The sequence below is a fragment of the Panthera pardus genome, unplaced genomic scaffold (genome assembly GCF_024362965.1).
Source record: "Panthera pardus isolate Hobbes unplaced genomic scaffold, ASM2436296v1 HiC_scaffold_13, whole genome shotgun sequence".
Lineage (NCBI taxonomy): Eukaryota > Metazoa > Chordata > Mammalia > Carnivora > Felidae > Panthera > Panthera pardus.
Genome location: NW_026526688.1, coordinates 113,133,606 through 113,153,159, shown reverse-complemented (window position 1 = coordinate 113,153,159; position 19,554 = coordinate 113,133,606). Strand labels below are relative to the sequence as shown.

The following is a 19,554-nucleotide window of genomic DNA, read 5'->3' as shown; positions in this document are numbered from 1 at the left end:
AAAATGAATATGAACCTATGAACCAAAGAAAGATCAATTTGTTTTATTCTGCATACTGAATGCAAAAAAACAAGCAACCCAAAGCCAACCCTTAAAACCCAATAACCCAGAGTTTTTTTTTTAAAAAGGAGAATTCCTCTTATGTGTTAATTGCTTTAGGGTCATTTGAAAATATTTTGATCTTGGAATACTGACGAGATTCACTCAGAGTATGGATAACTCTTTGGAGCATTAGTTTACATTTATAAAAATTGAGTACGGGTACCTGTAAGATCTGGGACAGATCAACCTGCCCTTCATTTTCTACATAGCTGGGAGAATTAAGACAAAGGATTATGTTGGGTCCTTTCCTGCTGTGCCATTCCAAGTTATAAAATTAAATTCAGTGGGTAAATATAGCCCTCTAGTGGTTCTATTATATGCTTACACTGTTAACTTTGGTGCATCTAGCATTTCTCTGAAGTTACTGATTTAAAAGAAATATTGCAAAGAATCAAATTTTAGTAATATTACATGACAGAAAGAGTATGGGGAGGGGGGAAGTGGTAGGAATGGTTTATTCTAAAAATTTTCATGCTAGATTATAACCCGTTTCTGTAACCTACTTTTTGGGTTGTTAACAAGAGTCCAAAATATTAGAATTGCCCTGTATTTCTTAAGATGAATGACTGAATCCAGATACTTTGCTGATATATTCTGTGACTTTTATTATTAGATAATTACTTGTGCATACCAAAGCATAGGGTAAATTAAGTGAGGTGGATTGTAAAATAAACTATATCAATGCTATGAAATATAAGCTATTAATAGGTTAGACTTAGGTTTATTGACCTGGAATTTATGATCTGGCTTTAGGGGAAAATATGTTACAGAATGATTTTATATATGCATATCTACCCCTTTTTGCTTAAAAGAAAAAAAAAGTGGGAGAAACCTCAAATCCTAGTATGAATATATATTAGAGAAGATGTACACCAAAAAATATGTACTTTTAGGGGAGTGAGATTTGGAAGGATGGAGGGAGACTACTTCTTTATGTCTGATTATTCAAATTGTTCTGGAAAAAGAAACTGAAATGGAAAAACTCGAATAGCTCAACAGAAAGTAGGGTCCTTAACCTGAATAGTTTTAGGTGACCAAAGCTGGTTCTTAATTTCAGGACTGATTTCCAGCAACAATCAGTTAAGTCAGCTCCCACACTGATTTTTGAGTATGTTTATTGTTTGAATGGGAGTGTGCACTTGATAATCTCCTTAGATACTAAGCTGCTGCCCAAATTGTTTAAAATGCGTGGTGCTTGTTATTTCTCTGTATTTTGCTAATAAGCTTTTGCCTTGTTCTGGGAATTAAAATCCTTTCACTAGCCCAATTAAATTTGTTAAGGGAGGGCCTCTATGAAAAGGCCCTTCTCTGAGGTCTTTGAGTGGAAATGATTGGTTCTGAAAATTCTTCTTCATCGACTCTTAAAACATTTTGTAATCATTGAACGCTGATTATGAGGGCTGTCTCAACTTCCCTCTAAAATGCTAAGGAATAACTTAAACAACAATTCAGACTCTAAAAATGAAGATGGCTCAGTCTTTTCACAGACTGAACACAATATTGTTGCAGCTTACTTGATCACAGCAGGTATGGATGTTTACTCCATTAACTGTTATTTTTCTTTCAAATGGGTGAAGAAAAACAGTTTTTCAGCATAAGTCAGTAGAAAAAAGTATGGGATCAGAGATGTTTCAAGTCCCTTATCTTTTCTGAGTTGGGGTGCTCATGTGGGCAATAGGGATGATACTACTTGCCCCGTTCCTGGCTTGTAGAGTGAGAGAACATGGATGGAAGGATAAATGAAGGCATTGTGAAGGGTGGTTAATGCCATAAGTTATTTTGAATCCTGATAAATAATGTGACAGTGGTGAAGTGCGGTTGAGAAAAGTTTTCTATAAAATGAATAATTTTTTAATAATCATCCATATATTTGGTTATTACATTGTCAAATTAAGGCTTTATTGGGGAAGAGTGTGTACCATGGCAAAAAAGTATTTTTAGGTCATTTACTATTCTCCTACATCTTCTGTGTCGTCTTGTTTTTGGTGGTGGAATCTAATTAAGATCCTGGAAATCTAATTAAGGTCCTGGAAAGAAAATGAAAGTTGTAAAAAAAAGAGAGCAGACTGTATTGTTGTTGAAGACAAGGTGGAGGGGCGCCTGGGTGGCTCAGTCGGTTAAGCGTCCGACTTCGGCTCAGGTCATGATCTCACAGTCCGTGAGTTCGAGCCCCGCGTCGGGCTCTGTGCTGACAGCTCAGAGCCTGGAGCCTGTTTCAGATTCTGTGTCTCCCTCTCTCTGACCCTCCCCCGTTCATGCTCTGTCTGTCTCTCTCTGTCTCAAAAATAAATAAACGTTAAGAAAAATTAAAAAAAAAAAAAGACAAGGTGGAAATTCAGCTCATTCCCAGAATGCTGTATTGGAAAACTCTTGCACTTTGGATTTCATCCTTTAGTATCTATGCAACAGTGAGCAAATTCCCTCAGCTTTGTGTTCTTCCATTTTCTTATCTGAAAACAGGTTAAGAATAAGATACTTGTCATGATTGTTGTGAAGAGTAAAACTGAATGACTTAAACGACACATACAGTAGATGTTGGACACATATGTGTTTCTTTCTCCTCACACGCACACAGTCATTGATGTATATTGGATTAAGATAAAGGTGTTTACTGAAAAAGAAGGGTGGGGGAATGACAATAGAAGTTGTCTCATCTTTTTTAGGTATAGGTTGAATTGTATAAATTTTATACTAAGCAGTAACTTCATTTTCAACTCTATGCTCAGTAATGAGTTTTAGAAGTAACTGTACCTTGGGTTATCATTTTTTGTATTGACGTTTGAAAATGTTCAAATATATTCAAAAGTGGAGTGAAAAGTATAAACAAATCCTATGGTACTCAGTTTATTCTTTCCAATTGCCTAGTTCCCCTATAATTCACAATTACTTCAGTGTTAGAAATTATGGTTCCTCAGATAATTTTTGTAAATTTTAGCACTATGCTAGCTTGTTCATTTGAATACCTCTGTATGATAAGTACTGACTGGACAAGTTCTAGTTTCTTTCTGATTTTTTTTTTTTTTTTTGTGGTTGAAACAATATGAGAAAACAATATACTAATTAAAGAGAAAATCGTCACAATTACATAGAAATACTTGGTATACAAACCTTTGGTTTAGTTAGTTTTTTGTAGATGATCAAGAAAAGCTATCTTTTTTGACCTGTTTACAAACAATAGCATGCAAAGACAATTTCTTGTTAAGAAATTGTTCTCTCTGGTTCTTGTGCTCATAGCAGTAACAATAATAGCAATCTTACTACAACTACAAAGATGACCACCACTACCAACTACTGCTACTGTTATTTGAATTTTTGCACTATTCTAAATAATTACTCGTATAGAATAATTCATCCTTATACTAAGTCAGTCAGTGACTTAGTTTTATCTTCCCTGTTTATACAGACAAAGTGTTTAAGTAACTTGCCCAACACACAAATCTACTAAGTAGCTACACCAGGATTTGAAGTCAGACATTTTGGTTCTAGAGCCCTCACATCTAACCTCAAAACTCATTTTTTTTTTTAATTTTAAAATTTTTAATTTTTAAAATTCATTTATTTATTTTGAGAGAGAGAGAGGAAGAGCACACGTGGGAGCTGAGGAGGGACAGAGAGAGGGAGAGAGAGAATCCCAAACAGGCTCCGGGCTGTCATTGCAGAGCCCAATGCAGGGCTTGAACCCACAAACCGTGAGATCATGACCTGAGCTGAAATCAAGTATTGGACAATTAACTGATTGAGCCACCGAGGTGCCCCCAAGGGTCAGTTTTATTAAGGAATATGATGAGTATGTGTTATTTGGTTGTGGTTTTCGGATAAACTGAAGGGAGCATATCTAACCTCTTCATGCTTCTGTTGAAAGATTTATTGTTCTTTAGGTCCCCTAATTTAATAAAACCTACTCATCTTTCCAAACCCAAACCAAAAAAGCTATGAGAATAAAGCATTTATTTCATTTGTTACTTTTACCGAGAACTTATTTAGATTTTTTGTTTTTAATTTTTTCTTTTTTAAAAAAAAAATTATTTTGAGAGAAAGTGCACATGGATGGGGGGGGGGGGCAGAGAGAGAAGGGGTGAGAGAGAATCCCAAGTAGGCTCCATGCTGTCAGTGCAGAGCCCAACACAGGGCTTGAACCCACAAACCATGAGATCACAACCTGAGCCAAAATCAAGAGTTGGATGCACAACCGACTGAGCCACCCAGGTCCCCTCGTTTTTAATTTTCAATTTAATATTTCCCTTATAAACTTTTACCAACTTGAGCACTGTCTCTTAATCCAGGTAAGGCTGGGAGGCAAGAGGGCATGGTAAATTAAAGATGTGAAATAAATACATTATGAATGAATTGTAAAGTGAAGGGCAAGAGATATTAGGCTGCAGAGGAGGCTGTGTACCAGGTAATGAAGAATCACCTAAGTCATAAGGGTGATGAGTCATTGAATAATGTGATTCCACTTGCATTTTAGAAATGTGCTATATATTAGTAGCTAAGAGTCCACATAGGAGGCCCCTGTGTGATTAAGATTAAGAAGGATCCTGAGGAGGGACAAGTGGCAATGGGGATAGAAAGAAATAGACACACTCAAGAGCCAAAAGTTAGAATTGATGGTTGGGTGTGGCAATTGAAGGAGAAGGAGAGGGGATATCAAAGATGACAAGGTTTCTGTTTGGGGCTCCTGGTTAGATGGTGAAGCTATTCACCAAGATAGGAAAACACCTGGGGAGGAATAGGTTTGAGGCAGTAGGAGAAAAGTCTCTGGGTTCAGTTTGAGAGATGTCCAGTAAAAAGCTGGACATGTGGGTTTGAATTTTATGAGATCGATCTGGAAAGGATCAGCATATAGACTTGGATATGTATGAAATCACTCAAGATTATGTACTGAATGTGAAAAGAAAGGGTCTGGTACAGAAACTTGAACAATGCACATATTTAATAAGGTAGAGATAGAGAAATAAAGGTCAGATATAGATTAAGTAAGATCTACCAAAGAGATTGAAAGAAAGCCACAGAAGCCAAGGGGGAGTTAATGTAGACTGAACTATTAAATGATCTATTATTATCTACTCCTTAGAAAATATCCGCAGTTTGAGAAATAGAGCAGAGAGCTTGAGATAGCTGCTGAGCAAATAAAGGGCCAACTTGTTTACCGCATATCCCCCATTATATCTAAGACCTCCCCAGAAGTACAGTTAACTCTATTCTGGCTGTGTACTTGGTAGGCAACAACTTACTGTACTATGTTTTATCTGAACTTTTAAAACATCAAATTTATAATTAGCTTAGATTCTTCGATTCATTACTTTTTGGAGTATTTCTTGTATGCATGCTATAATACTTGATGCAAAAAATAGAGCCAAAGAGCGGGCCCTTGGCTGGCTCATTGGGCACAGCATGTTGCCTTTGATCTCAGGGTTGTGAGTTCCACCTCCACGTTGGGTGTAGAGATAACTTAAAAATAAAATCTTAAGGGGTGCATTGGGTGGTTCAGTTGGTTAAGCGTCCAACTTAGGCTAAGGTCATGATCTTGCAGTTCGTGGGTTCAAGCCCCACGGTGGGCTCTGTGCTGACAGCTCGGAGCCCGGAACCTGCTTCAAATTCCGTCTCCTCCTCCTTCTGCCCTTCCGCCGCTCGCACTCTGTCTCTCTCAAAAATAAGTAAACAAACAAAAAAAAATTTTTTTAAATCTTAAAAAAATAAAAATAGAGCCAAAGAATCATCAAATTTGCTATCACTATGCCTTACTTATGCTTTGCAGGAATAATAGAAATGAAAGAATATGAGTTTTAGTTGTGGTCTGTTTATTAAATAAATCTATATGCCACATACTCATAGAACACAGGAGTCGTTAGGAGCCTGAAATCTAGATGGGAAGACTAAGAATATATAAACGTTAAAGAATATATCATCACATAAGATTAATAATATATAATCTAAGCAAGCACTTTGGGAATTTAGAGAAGAGAGTATACTGTGGGTAGGGGAAGGCCCTAGGGTAGAACTGGGCTTGAATAGAACTTTGAAGGATAGGTAGCATTTGATTGAATAGGTACAGGAAAAAAGTACGTTGTTCCAAGTGGAAGAAATTGGAGTCAAAATTTACAACAAGCCTTGTGTATTTGATAAATAACTAGAATGGAGGGCTTGTTTTGACAAGTGAGGAAATTTGCTTAAAGAAAGTGAAAACCAATTAAGGCAAAAACTGGAATATCAGGTTGGGACATGTGGGCTTTTATCCTACAGCCAGTGGAGAGTATTGAAAGTTCTGAGAAGAAACATTAATTCTATGTTGTAGCAAGCTTATTCTGCCCCAGCAAGGAAGGGAAAGAATGGGAATCTGGAAGCTTAGCGTGACAGGATGCTAAAAGGAAGTTTTGGATGAGGGTGCCAAGAAGTTCTTCCCCAGCTGATACTTTTGTGTGTTGGTGCTTGAAAACCTTCCCTCATTAGAACTGCTGGGGACTGCACACCAGTTGTACTCTTCATAATGGTGAATACAACTCTGTATTGTTGCTTACCCCTCTTTTAGCCCCCAGGAATCTGGTAATGGCTCTAGCCTCTCTCAGCCAAAATCTACTTCCCCATCCCCACTGTTACGACCTGGTATGACCCACATCTGGGATATTTACACATACTTTGCAGCATGTAGGTTGTTAATTGGGCTAACATACGTGTCTGGTCCAGTCAACAATATTGCTTATTGTATATTAATACACGGCCATTCTGATTATGAAGTTCAGTCATCTATCTACCTGAGTCCAGCCTGTTCCAGGGCATTGACAACAATGAGTTTTGGGACCTGCAAGGCTAAGAATCAGATCCTAGTTTGTGGAAATTTGACTAGCGTGTTATCACCTGTGAAGCTTCTCAATGTACTTAAAAGCCAGCTTGACTTCCTTTTTGGATAGGCAAACCTTACAGTGTGCATTCTACAGATGTGTGTGAGTGAGTGTGTGTGTTGGATGCTTTGATTTGAACATGATGAATTTCAAGAAATATTGGAACAGTCATCTGATCTTATACATGATAGATCCCTAATAAATGTTTAATGACAATGAGTTGAAGGAAAAGGGATATGGAACTGGAGCATGGGTCAGGGCTTGAACGAGACAGAAGAGCTGTTAGGACAGAATCATAGTTGAGGCTCGAGAAAGGAAACTTGAGAGAGAGAAAGCTTCAGGCCTCAGGAAGGAGGAGGAGGAAGTTAGACTGCCAAAAGAGATGGTATGGTCATACATATATCTTAAAAATCAGCAGGGGTGGTATTATGAAAGATAAAGGAGCAATTTCAAGGGGAGAGTGATTAACCAGCCTTCAGTGCTATTTATGCAATTGGTAAATTCTGTTATTTTATTATTTCTATTGCACAAAAAGGCTGTGAAGATATTACAGTTTTAAGAACAGTTGAAGCTCCTCAAATGAATGAATTAAAATGGATTTGCTATTTGAAGGGGCTTAAATATTTAATTGTGATACTACTTTTAAACACTCAAATTAAAAAAAAGTGATTTTTTTTTTTTTATGTGTTCTCAGGTATGATAAGTATTCTCAGCAACATAATAGTTCTGGGCATCTTCATTAAGTACAAGGAACTTCGGACTCCCACAAATGCAATTATCATTAACCTGGCTGTTACTGACATAGGGGTCAGTAGCATTGGATATCCCATGTCTGCAGCTTCAGATCTGTATGGAAGTTGGAAATTTGGATATGCAGGATGTCAGGTATTGGAGATCCTTTGGGATGAAAGGAAAATAAAATAGATTAAAGAGATGTAAATTTAAATGTCTAAAAAAATTCCCACAGGTTTCAATCAAATAAGATCACATAGGATAATAGATAAAGCGCTCTTACTGAAAAGAACTTCAGGAGTGACTGGGAAATATATTCTTTAATAAGAGAAATGACCTTGGTAGCAATTATTATGTTTTCGAAATTTCCCCAACCCAAAGGAAAAAACAAAAAAATTAGCATTCAGCTAGAGAAGAAAAGTAAAAATTTGCATATTCAAAAAGAAATATCCTATTTTCATTTGAAACAATATTTAATGACAATATTTAATATTTAATGACAATATCATAATATCTAAGTAATACAGTTAAGCTATCAGGTTTTTTCCCCTATGGAAAGTCCTCCAATGGAGTTGCTATTAATTATATCTACTATTAATTTTACTGGCAAGAAAATATATAAATATTAATTTGCATATCCTAGTAGGCAGACATGACTTTTGGCCTGATTTTTAAAATCAGTTTACTATTTTAAAAAGTTTACTATTTTAAAAATTATAAAATAGAGAATACAATGTAATAGAGAATAATGAATACTCATGTGTGTACCACCTAGTTTTGTCAGATCTTAAGGTTTTGCAATATGTGCTTCAGGTTGTTTTGCTTTTTAAAGATATAAAACTTGAAAAATACTGTTGAAGGCCATTGCGCACCATATCCAATCATATTTCCTTCTTTCCCATGAATGTTTTTCTATCTTAGTACATATTTAGGTGTACATAAACTAAACTGCATGGATATTTTAAATTCTGTATAAATGATGTATTGTTTGTGTTATACAATCTTCATGTTTTTGAGGTTTATCCATGTTGTTGGATGTACTCAATTTAACTGCTACATGATATTCCATTTTATGAACATACCGGAATGTACTTATTTTTCTGTTATTGAGTATTTATCCCCCATGTTCTTCTTTCACCAACAAGGCTTCAATGAACATTCTTATTCATGTCTCCTACAATATGTGAGAGTTTCTTTAAATATATTTCTCAGGAGAGGGTTGTAGAGAATATTCATCTTCAACTTCACTAGATGTGCCCAAATTGCTCTCCAAAATGGGTATGCCAATTAGGAGAACTTCTATGATTCCACATTCTCCCTAATGCTTGGGACTGTCAGACTTCTAATTTTTTTTTCATCATTTTTATGTGTCTGAATGGTATCTTACAATTTGCACTTCTTTGAATACATATTGTGGTTTACATCTTATGTCATAAATATTCAGATTCCCTCTTGTGTGAATCACTCATTTTTCTGTTTGTCTTTTCCCCTTGTTGAATTATCTACCTTGTAAACACTAGTATTTTGTTGGTTATATGCATTGTACCTCATTTATAGTTTGTTTTTTACTCTGTTAATAGAATATGTTGTATAGAAGTATTACTTTAAGTCTTAACATTTTATTTTAATTAGTGAAGTCCTAAAGCACTTTCCATAAATGCCTTTAATAAGCCAGTTACAATATGATGATGGAAAATGTATTTTAAAATTATTAAAATAAAAAACATTCAATGTATCTAAAATATATTCTAACACTGGAATAAAAATGTAAATATCTCTTGGGAGGGCATGTAGAATAGTGGGTTCTTTCCGATTTTGATTTTTAGATTTATGCTGGGTTGAATATCTTTTTTGGAATGGCAAGTATTGGATTACTCACTGTTGTGGCTATGGATCGATACCTGACCATCTGCAGTCCTAACTCAGGTATAGCACTTCTCTCAACTTTCTCAATGGAAGGTACTTCCTGCCTAAGTACCACTTAACACACATTTACTTTAAAATATAAATGTAAAAAAAAAACCCCATATATATATACACACACACATATATATGTATATATATACATATACATGTTATATATGTGTGTGTGTTTGTGTATGTATACATATACACACATGCATATATATGTGTGTGTGTGTGTGTGTGTAATGAATTGTAATCATGGTCAGTCTTATTTGTCTGAGAATCCTTGTTCAAAAGTTTCAATGATTTCCTATTATAATTACAATAAAATCCAAATTTCATAGCTCAGCCTCCAAGGGCCTGTGTGGTCTGGCCCCTGGCTATCTTTCCAGCTTTGGCTAGGGCCTCTCACTTTGGAGTACTGGACAAGGCCTTTCCCACTTAGGGATCTTTGTAAATGCTGTTTCCCTAGGCCTGGAAAGTGTTTCTCCCTGCTTGTCCTCTGGCTGACCCTTTTTATCATTCAGGTTTTGGCTTAAATGCCATTTTCTTTTCTGAATATAAATTCACATAGATAGGCCTCTGAATGAATTAAAGTGCTTTGCAAATAATCTACTTGACAACAAATTTGAATAGTTAGTAAAAAACAAAGTGGAGGTATGAATTCATCACTGGCAAATGATGCTAATATTTCATCTGTTTGTTAATAGGAAGAAGAATGACCACCAACACTTACATCAGCATGATTCTGGGGGCCTGGCTCAATGGTCTCTTTTGGGCTTTGATGCCTATCATAGGGTGGGCTAGTTATGCCCCAGATCCTACTGGGGCTACTTGTACCATAAACTGGAGGAAAAATGATGCGTAAGAGACACATTTACACTTTATAATCAAATACTTCTAATGTAGACATTTTCTCACCATTTCAAATTTAAGGTCAGGTCAAATGTTTTCCAATCAGAGTGTGGCAAAGTGCTTCCTTGGTGGTGACATGTGAATCCAGCATTGAATTACTCTTGTTTGCAAGTAAAGGCCATCCAGCTCCCTTGTTCCCCTTACCCTTTTACATCCTCTCCCGTGGCACCAAAGTGGGCACAGAAGCACCCTTTTGGTATTTGTAACTCAGAGATAGAATCCAAAAGGGAAAAGGGAGTGTTAATATCGCTAGACAGCATGCAGCTCTGCGGGAAGCCCAGGCTGAGTCCCTACTATCTTTTCAAGATGGTCTGGTGATAAAGCTGAAATTACACAGCAAAAGCAGTCACTGTAAGGATTCGCTTGTTTGTTAGTTTTGCTTCTCTGTATTTACCAGGAAAAAGAGGGTAACTTCGTTTATTAAAGAAAACGGAAGACTACTCAGAAAAACAAGTAGAAAATTTCTGAATCTAAATTTAAGATTTTTCTGTAAAGGGGCAATAGTAAATATTTTTATGCTTTACAGACAAGACTGTCTCTGTTATAATTGTTCAAGCCTGCCTGTGAAAGCAGCCATAGATAGTATATAAATGAATGTAATTCCAGTAAAATTTAATTTACAAAGACGGATGACAAGGCTGGGCGTGGCCTGTAGGCTACACTTTGCCAACTCCTAGTCTAAAGGAATTAGTTAAATATCCTTCCTAAGCTATTTAATAATACAGTGACTGTTTAACAGTGCTAGTATTATTTTTAATATTGTCCTATTTCCTTTGCCCTATTTAGCACTTTAAACAAGTAGTGATTTAATGATTCCCTTTTCTTGTTTTCAGATCTTTTGTTTCTTTCACGATGACAGTTATTGCGATAAATTTTATTGTACCCTTGACAGTGATGTTTTACTGTTATTACCATGTCACTCAAACCATTAAATGCCATGATACTAGTAACTGCACTGGATACCTCAACAGAGATTGGTCAAATCAGGTAGATGTGACAAAGGTAAGATTAAAATCCTTAAAATGTTTTTGCAATGGAGCTTTTACACATATGTGGTCTATATTATAATCACCTCTCCCCAACACCTGATTCTTATTCCCTGGCTCTTTTTCTTGTTTGCCTTCATATTTCTTTCTTTCTTTTAATGTTTATTCATTTTTTGAGAGAGACAGAGACAGAGAGAGGCAGAGCGCGAGTGGTGGAGGGGCAGAGAGAGAGACACAGAGAATCCAAAGCAGGCTCCAGGCTCTGAGCTGTCAGCACAGAGCCCCACGTGGGGTTTCGAACCCATGAACCATTAGATCATGACCTGAGCTGAAGGCAGATGCTTAACCGACTGAGCCCCCAGGCGTCCCTGCCTCCATATTTCTAAATGATGTGTTTATCTGCTGTTTTGGATATTTTTATTTGCTATTACTCTTGATTTTCCCACTATGGACAATGAGGATTTCTCTCTCTTATATCATCTTTCCCACTCCTCTACCCCAACCTTTTTTCCTCATCTTGTCAGTATAATGTTAATATTTGGTTACATTATTTTACATTATCGTAACTACCTAAATTTTGTTTATTGCAGACCTCTGTAAGGTTCTGTGATTTGTATTTTTTTAAACAAATTGTTTTTCTTTTGGGGTAAATAATTCATTCCTTTCTTTCTTCCTCCCTCCTCCTCTCTGTCTCCTCTTCTGCTCCCCATCTGTCCTACCCTCCCCACCATCATAGTTATGGTTACTGTTCTGTGTACCTATTGCCAATTCATCTCTTAACTCCCTACCAGAAGTGCCAATCTCCTCTCAATATTTTCTTTTTAAAAAAAAATTTTTTTTTAACGTTTATTTATTTTTGAGACAGAGAGAGACAGAGCATGAACAGGGTAGGGGCAGAGAGAGAGGGAGACACAGAATCTGAAACAGGCTCCAGGCTCTGAGCTGTCAGCACAGAGCCCGACGCGGGGCTTGAACTCACGGACTGTGAGATCGTGACCTGAGCCGAAGTCGGTCGCTTAACCAACTGAGCCACCCAGGCGCCCCTCCTCTCAATATTTTCAAATGCATCAGAGACTAATTGACTTTATCCTTTTTTTTTTTTTTTTTTTTTGGAACAGTCCCTCCTGGCACTTCCAAGTGTCCTGCTCTATACTGGCCCTTCTCTAAGACCACTGCCAGCATCCTCAGATCTCTTTATCACCAACTGGGAATGTCTTTGGCCTCTTTCCTGGGTTGAATCACCTGTATTCTGGCTTGCGTATCTTCCTTTTTCTTGGTTACTCTCTCATTTGGTGGAACACATTCTCAAGTAGATTTCTGAGATTATAGGGAGGTATATTTTTTAAAGATTTTGTTGCCTGAAAAATGTCTTAATTCTATGATTATATTTGACTGTTTGCCTTGTATGGAATTTTAAGTAGAAAACGATTTTCAAAGAGTTTTGAAAGCATTGCCTTATAGCTTCCCAGCTTCCGGTGTTGCTATTACGAAGGCTGACAGCATGCTTGTGACAGTCCCTTTGTAGTGATCTATGCATTCTCTCTGGAAGCTTGAAGGATCATTTCTGTGTCTCCAATTTTCTAGAATTTCATGCAGATGTGCCTTGATGGGGCTCTTTATTCACCATGTGCTGGGTACTTGGTGAGTTCTTTCAATATGAAGACTCAGGTCCTCCCCTTCTGGGAGACTTCTTGTATTATTTCTCTGGCGATTTCCTCTCTCTGTTTTGTTTTTCCTGTTCTCTTTTTCTGGAAGTCCTTTTTTTTTTTAATATTAAATTTCCTGGATTTACCTTCTAATTTTCTTAAATTTTCTCTCCTATGTTGTCTCTGTCTTGAGCTTTGTTTCCGTTTGTTTCTTTCTGAGAGATTTCCTCAACCATGTCTATGTCTGGGGTTGGGTGAGAAAAATGAGGCTCAAGACTTGGGTGCAAAATTTAATTTTTTTTTTAAACGTTTATTTATTTTTTTGAGACAGAGAGAGACAGAGCATGAACAGGGGAGGGGCAGAGAGAGAGGGAGACACAGAATCTGAAACAGGCTCCAGGCTCTGAGCCGTCAGCACAGAGCCCAACACGGGGCTCGAACTCATGGACCGTGAGATCATGACCTGAGCTGAAGTCAGATGCTTAACCGACCAAGCCACCCAGGCGCCCCGGGTGCAAAATTTAATCAGGCACCACAAAACTCAGTAATCCCCACCCCCCCCAACACACAAAGTAGTTAATGTATTTTTATTATTTTTTTTAATGCTTATTTATTTTTGAGACAGAGACACACAGTGAGTGTGGGGGAGGTGTACAGAGGGAGACACGGAATCCCAAGCAAGCTCCAGGCTCCAAGCTGTCAGCACAGAGCCTGACATGGGGCTCAAACTCACCAACCGTGAGATCGTGACCTGAGCCGAAGTCTGATGCTTAACTGATTGAGCCACCCAGGTGCTCCAGTTAATGTAGCATTTTTTAAAAAAATCAAAATTAATGTCAGAAACTCACTGAACAAAATATAAAATTTTAAATAAAGATAGGATCTCACCCTGAGCTTGCATGACTCACCTCAGTACCCCGATCCTGGCTAATCACATTGTTCAACTTTTCTATTGCATTTTAAAAATTCTCCTCTTTCTTTTATAGATAGGGCATAGGAGAAAGCCCATTTTTATAGATAAAAAGAATTAGTTTACACCCTCTACTCCTTTTCAATAGCCCCCTCTTCTTGTTTTATGGATATGTATCTTCTCTCATTTCTGTTCATCACATATTTGTTTCCCCTGAATTTCTGCATCATTTTTTGGTATCTTTTTTAAAAAAAGAATTATCATTGAAGTATAGTTGGCATACAATGTTATATTAGTTTCAGGTGTACAACATAGTGATTCAATGATTCTCTACATGATACAATGTTCACCACAATAATTGTAGTTACTATCTGTCACCATTAAATGTCATTGTAATATTATTGACTATGTTCCCTATGCTGTACTTTCACCTCTATGACTTATTTATTTTATAACTGGAAGTTTGTACCTCTTAATTCTCCTCACCTATTTTACTCATCCCCTATGTTTCTCCCCTCTGGCAACCACGCTTTCCATATTGATGAGTCTATTTCTGTCTGTCTGTTTGTTCATTTGGTTTTGTTTCTTAGATTCCACATATAGGTGGAATCATATGGTATTTGTCTTTCTCTGTCTGACTTATTTCACTTAGCATAATATAATACCCTCTGGGTCCATCCATGTTGCAAATGGCAAAGTTTCATTCTTTCTATGGGTAAGTGATATTCCATTGTGGTGTGTGTGTGTGTGTGTGTGTGTTTAGGTACATATATATGTATATAATTTATATATATACATTAGATAGATACACACACACACACACACCATTTTTGTCTCTGCCTGTCAGTTTGTTTCCTCAATATCTGGTGGTCAGCGACTGTCTCCTACATATTTAAAAGTGATACACTAAAAAGCTGATTGTGAGCTCTGGACTGCTCCTCACTGGGATGTTTCCTTGGGGGGAATTTCTGACACTGTGTATCTCCAGGTATTTTCTCCTGGGCTGGTCAGTTCCCAAGGAGATTCTTTCATGTTCCTTAGTGGGAAGCACAAGTCTGTTTCCCAGATTCTCATGGCTCAGAGCAGGGAGGGGACAGACAGCATGCAGCACCCCTTTCTTACAGTGCTCCAGCTCTCTGCTAAGCCCAAGATCCTATAGTTTCCTACCTCTTAGACTGAAGCTCTGGGATTCTTCTGGGGAGGGGATGGGGCAGTTGCATGGTGGAATGGTAAGGGGATTCAGAAGTTTGTCTGTTTTTGCAGATTTCAATGAGTTCTGCTATTTTAAGTTCCATGTGCTGCCCTACATTCAGAGCTAGCTGTTACCTCCAATTCCAGGGACTTTCTGAAGTTCTGCGTAATGGATTAGTCTCTATTTCATGTTCCCTCACTGATGGTACTTTTAAAAGTTTTTTAAATTTATTTTTAAATTATTCTTGTGTCTGATAAATAATTTGATGCTTGCCCAATGATTATTCAGTTTTAATTTTTACAAGGCTATTGTCTAATCTGTGATTCTCAGACCTTAAGGGTTTAGATCTTTTTAAACCTCTTTCTATCATTTTAGTGGACAATCAATAAGGAACAATGTAAAAATTATAATTTTTTATATAAAGGAGATGCAAGGGAGCTGCGTTACAAAACTATCTGCACTGTACATCTATGTGGAGCTTCTGTATTACAATACAATGAACTCAATATATGACTTTGGTCTTTTCAAGATTGAACTTAGAAAGTGAGAAAGTTAGTTTTTAGATTAGCAAATAATGAGAGTGAGAGGAAAAAGCACAATGCCAGCAGTCCATAGCACAATTACTAGAAATGGGTGAAGAGTGGGTTTTCACGTGCCTTTCATCAAAGCCAGCTTTTGTATTCTTCCTTTCCCAGATAAAGAGGACATCCTTTACATCTGTATAACATTCTACTCATTTAATAAGTTCTTGTTATCATAGAGGACTTCAGGCACATAAGCAAAGTACAATGAGGTTTGGAAAAATTCAGTTTTTGGGGTGCCTGGGTGGCTCAGCCAGTTTAGCATCTGACTTCAGCTCAGGTCACGATCTGCCAGTTCGTGAGTTCGAGCCCCACATCAGGTTCTGTGCTGATGGCTTGGAGCCTGGAGCCTGTTTCAGATTCTTTGTCTTCTTTCTCCCTCTCTCTCTGCCCCTTTCCTGTTCTCTCTCTCTCTCAAAAATAAACATTAAAAAAATTTTAAAAATTTCAATATTTTAGATATTGGGTTTGCCAAATATTGATTTATTTTACAGATGTCTGTGATAATGATATTTATGTTTCTGGTGGCATGGTCCCCTTATTCCATCGTGTGCTTATGGGCTTCTTTTGGTGACCCAAAGAAGATCCCTCCCTCAATGGCCATCATAGCTCCACTATTTGCAAAATCTTCTACATTCTACAATCCCTGTATTTATGTGGTTGCTAATAAAAAGTAAGTAATGTCTAAAATGCTTTAAAAAAAACAGATATAGAAAGAATGTTAAAAAAAAATTTAGGGGGGTTGGAGAGTGACAGAAATTCACTTCAAACTAGTGTAAAAATTATTTGGCTCATGCAACTGGAGAAGCATCTAGGCCCTTAAATGCCTAGAGCTCCAGTTCTATGAGAGCCTCTTCCCACATGGAGGTGAGATAATCACAGCAACACAAGACCCAAGCTCTACCATCTAAGCTTTTCCAAATTCGAGTTTCGTCTCAGACAGCTCCCTGGCCGAAAAGCTGCTCGAAAGTTGTTAGTGGGCTCAGCTTAGTTCTCGTGGTTACCCCACCCAAAATACATGGAATTGATTTTCCAAAGAAAAGAGTGGTTCTATTACCAGAAAAGGGACAAGGTGAAGAAGACAACGTTGAACTCCATAAGTGGGTAGCATAGTTGTATATTAGAACAGAAGACATTCAGATGCAAGAGAAAAACCCAGTGCTAAAATAAAAGGACTTCAGGGGTGGGTAGTCATTCAGGATAATAAAGAATCCCCCACTTTCCCCTCTCCCCCCTTGTTGGGACTCAGCAATATTTCCTCTGTGAAGCTTAGATTATTTTATTTCCTGTTACTGCAGAAAGGTGGAATAACTAATTTATTGTCCTTAAATATTTGATAAGAAAAATCTCAGTAGAGGTCAGGTAATTTGATCCTGGAATGCCAGCGATGCTTCTATTAAACTTACGTTATTTAGGCACATGTTTGGTAGAGCAGCTTTAGCTACAGGAATACAGGGAAACAAAAACTTTTAAGAGCAAACAGACCACATAAGAATAACGAACACATTTTTATTTATTTTGAGAGAAAGGGTGCACATGCATGCCTAAGTTAGCAGGGGAAAGTCAGAGAAAGAATCTCAAGTAGGCTTCTCGCTGTCAGCGTTGAGCCTGATGCAGGGCTTTATTTCACGAACTGTGAGATCATGACTTGAGCTGAAATCAAGAGTCAGAGGTTTAACGGACTGAGCCACCGAGGCGCCCCAAGAACACATTTTAAATTCAGAGCCTATTGGTAGTTCTTTTGGAAAGATTAGTCATTTTCAAGCTCCCCTTAATTTCAACTGGCCTTTGTTCAGAAGAACAAATGCATGAAACACACATCCTTGGTTCAAGTAAACTGTAATTGACATTAGAAGTGTCATCTTAAACAGGCATAATTATTGATTTGTATTAAATGCCTTCAATATTTATAATCAGTGGTGTAAAACTGGTCTCTAACTGTACCATATACCTTATACATTTATGAATGCTTTTTTTTTTATTAAAAAAAAATTTTTTTTTAACGTTTTATTTATTTTTGAGACAGAGAGAGACAGAGCATGAACAGGGGAGGGTCAGCGAGAGGGAGACACAGAATCTGAAACAGGCTCCAGGCTCTGAGCGGTCAGCACAGAGCCCGACGCGGGGCTCGAACTCACGGACCGCGAGATCATGGCCTGAGCCGAAGTCGGCCGCTTAACTGACTGAGCCACCCAGGCGCCCCTATGAATGCTTTTAAAGTTGGAGGCAGAAATTTATTTGGAGATGACAATTGGCAGTAGAGGCATCTTAGCCATATTTGAAAATGCTTTAATAGTTCCAAATCATTATAGGATAATGCCAGATTTCCCCTTTTTTACTGTAGATTTCGGAAGGCGATGTTTGCCATGTTCAAATGTCAGAATCACCAACCTATGCCCGTGACAAGTATTTTACCAATGGATGTATCTCAAAACCCACTGACTTCTGGAAGAAAGTGAAATAAGAGAAAAAGCACACAGTATCAAAATTTTTTTATTTACTTTTTTCTCCAATGGTTTAGTTTTATTTTAAATATGATCATGTTTAGATCAGATACATAGATTATTGTCCTATTAGACCCTAAATGCCTCAAGTGTTTCTCCTATTTCTTCTATTTGTGGGATGGCTACTGTAGTGAATGTTTCTTTATGCCCTTTATGTAAACTTATGTCCATCTCCTTTGATGAAGCTAGGCAGATGAGATTAAGGCCCATTCTATTTCTCCCAATCATGGCATTCATTACACTGTATCAATGACCAAGTAACTTGCCTGGGTCCTCCATTAGACTCGAAGTAGCCATTATTTTAATATTGAAATAAATTAATAATAATAAATAGTCTTCAGTAAGTAAATTACAGAAATGAGTTGTTGGATGTTTCTAGATGGAACTAGATGGAAAACATTTTTAGCATTTCACTCTTAAAATTTTAATGCAAATATTAACATACTATTTAACAAAAATAATCAAATGAATATTAAACACTTGCTTCTAAATCACATTAGTTGATGCACATATTTACTTTATATAGCAATATAATTTCTGTATATTATTATGTATTCTGCATTTTCAATTAACATTTTTCTGTATATATATTTCCATATATTTGCCACTAGACTTAATTTAATCAGAGTGGGTTTTTTGTGTTTTGTTCTTTTGTTCCTATTTTGTCTGAAATTTACTTCATAGTGGCAAGAACACAGCATGCAATCTACCCTTTCAAACAGTTTTTAAGTGTACAGTATAGTATTGGTAACTGTGACTACAGTATTGCACAGCAGATCTGTAGAACTTATTGTCTTGCTTAACTGAAATGGCTATTGATAGCTGTATGCTTGGCTCTTTGATGTATTCTTAGCACATAACTGCATGTTGCTTGGTACATAGTAGGCACTCAATAAAAAAACTGTTGAATGTGGAATGCATTTGTAGACTCATGTATTTGTTGTTTGAAATAACCATTAAGCATAGTATGATAGTGTAATACTGTTTAAATAATGGACATTTAAAATCTGCAGTATTTTATTTTAATTGAGCACAATTTGCTGACTTTATTGTTTCTACATGCATTCTATCAGTTTTAAATAAAACTTCCCATGATATTCTTACTTTTATAGAATTTCCTTTTGAAAAAGGTTTTTTTTTTTGGTTTAAAGATGATTGATAGAACTACCCAATACAATAATAGCAAGATTAAATTATATATGTGTGTGTGTGTGTGTGTGTGTGATCAGGCAAGGCCAATCA

At 36.9% G+C, this 19,554-nt stretch overlaps 1 protein-coding gene and 1 long non-coding RNA gene across 4 annotated transcripts in view; one reads left to right on the top strand and one right to left on the bottom strand.

Moving 5' to 3' along the window:
* The first annotated feature begins 1,067 nt into the window (after positions 1-1,067).
* Positions 1,068-19,232, top strand: RRH (retinal pigment epithelium-derived rhodopsin homolog). Of its 3 annotated transcripts, XM_019417518.2 has the most exons (7): positions 1,081-1,629; positions 7,636-7,826; positions 9,500-9,599; positions 10,289-10,442; positions 11,327-11,495; positions 16,303-16,481; positions 18,153-19,232. In XM_019417518.2, exons 1-7 carry the CDS (start codon positions 1,524-1,526, stop codon positions 18,265-18,267), a joined length of 1,014 nt encoding a protein of 337 aa, XP_019273063.1. In that variant the 5' UTR covers positions 1,081-1,523; the 3' UTR covers positions 18,268-19,232. The 3 variants fall into 3 exon arrangements, with proteins under 3 accessions (XP_019273074.1, XP_019273066.1, XP_019273063.1); XM_019417529.2 differs by lacking the exons at positions 16,303-16,481; positions 18,153-19,232 and adding an exon at positions 13,029-13,412 and having other exon boundaries at positions 1,068-1,629; XM_019417521.2 differs by lacking the exon at positions 16,303-16,481 and having other exon boundaries at positions 1,071-1,629.
* The window catches only part of LOC109248149 (uncharacterized), a 60,631-nt gene continuing 43,525 nt past the window's right edge, over positions 2,449-19,554 (bottom strand). The window contains exons 3-4 of the long non-coding RNA XR_002071940.2: positions 7,728-7,838; positions 2,449-2,552 (exon numbers count right to left, since the gene is read on the bottom strand). This is a non-coding gene — a long non-coding RNA (uncharacterized LOC109248149). The remainder of the gene's footprint in view (positions 2,553-7,727; positions 7,839-19,554) is intronic.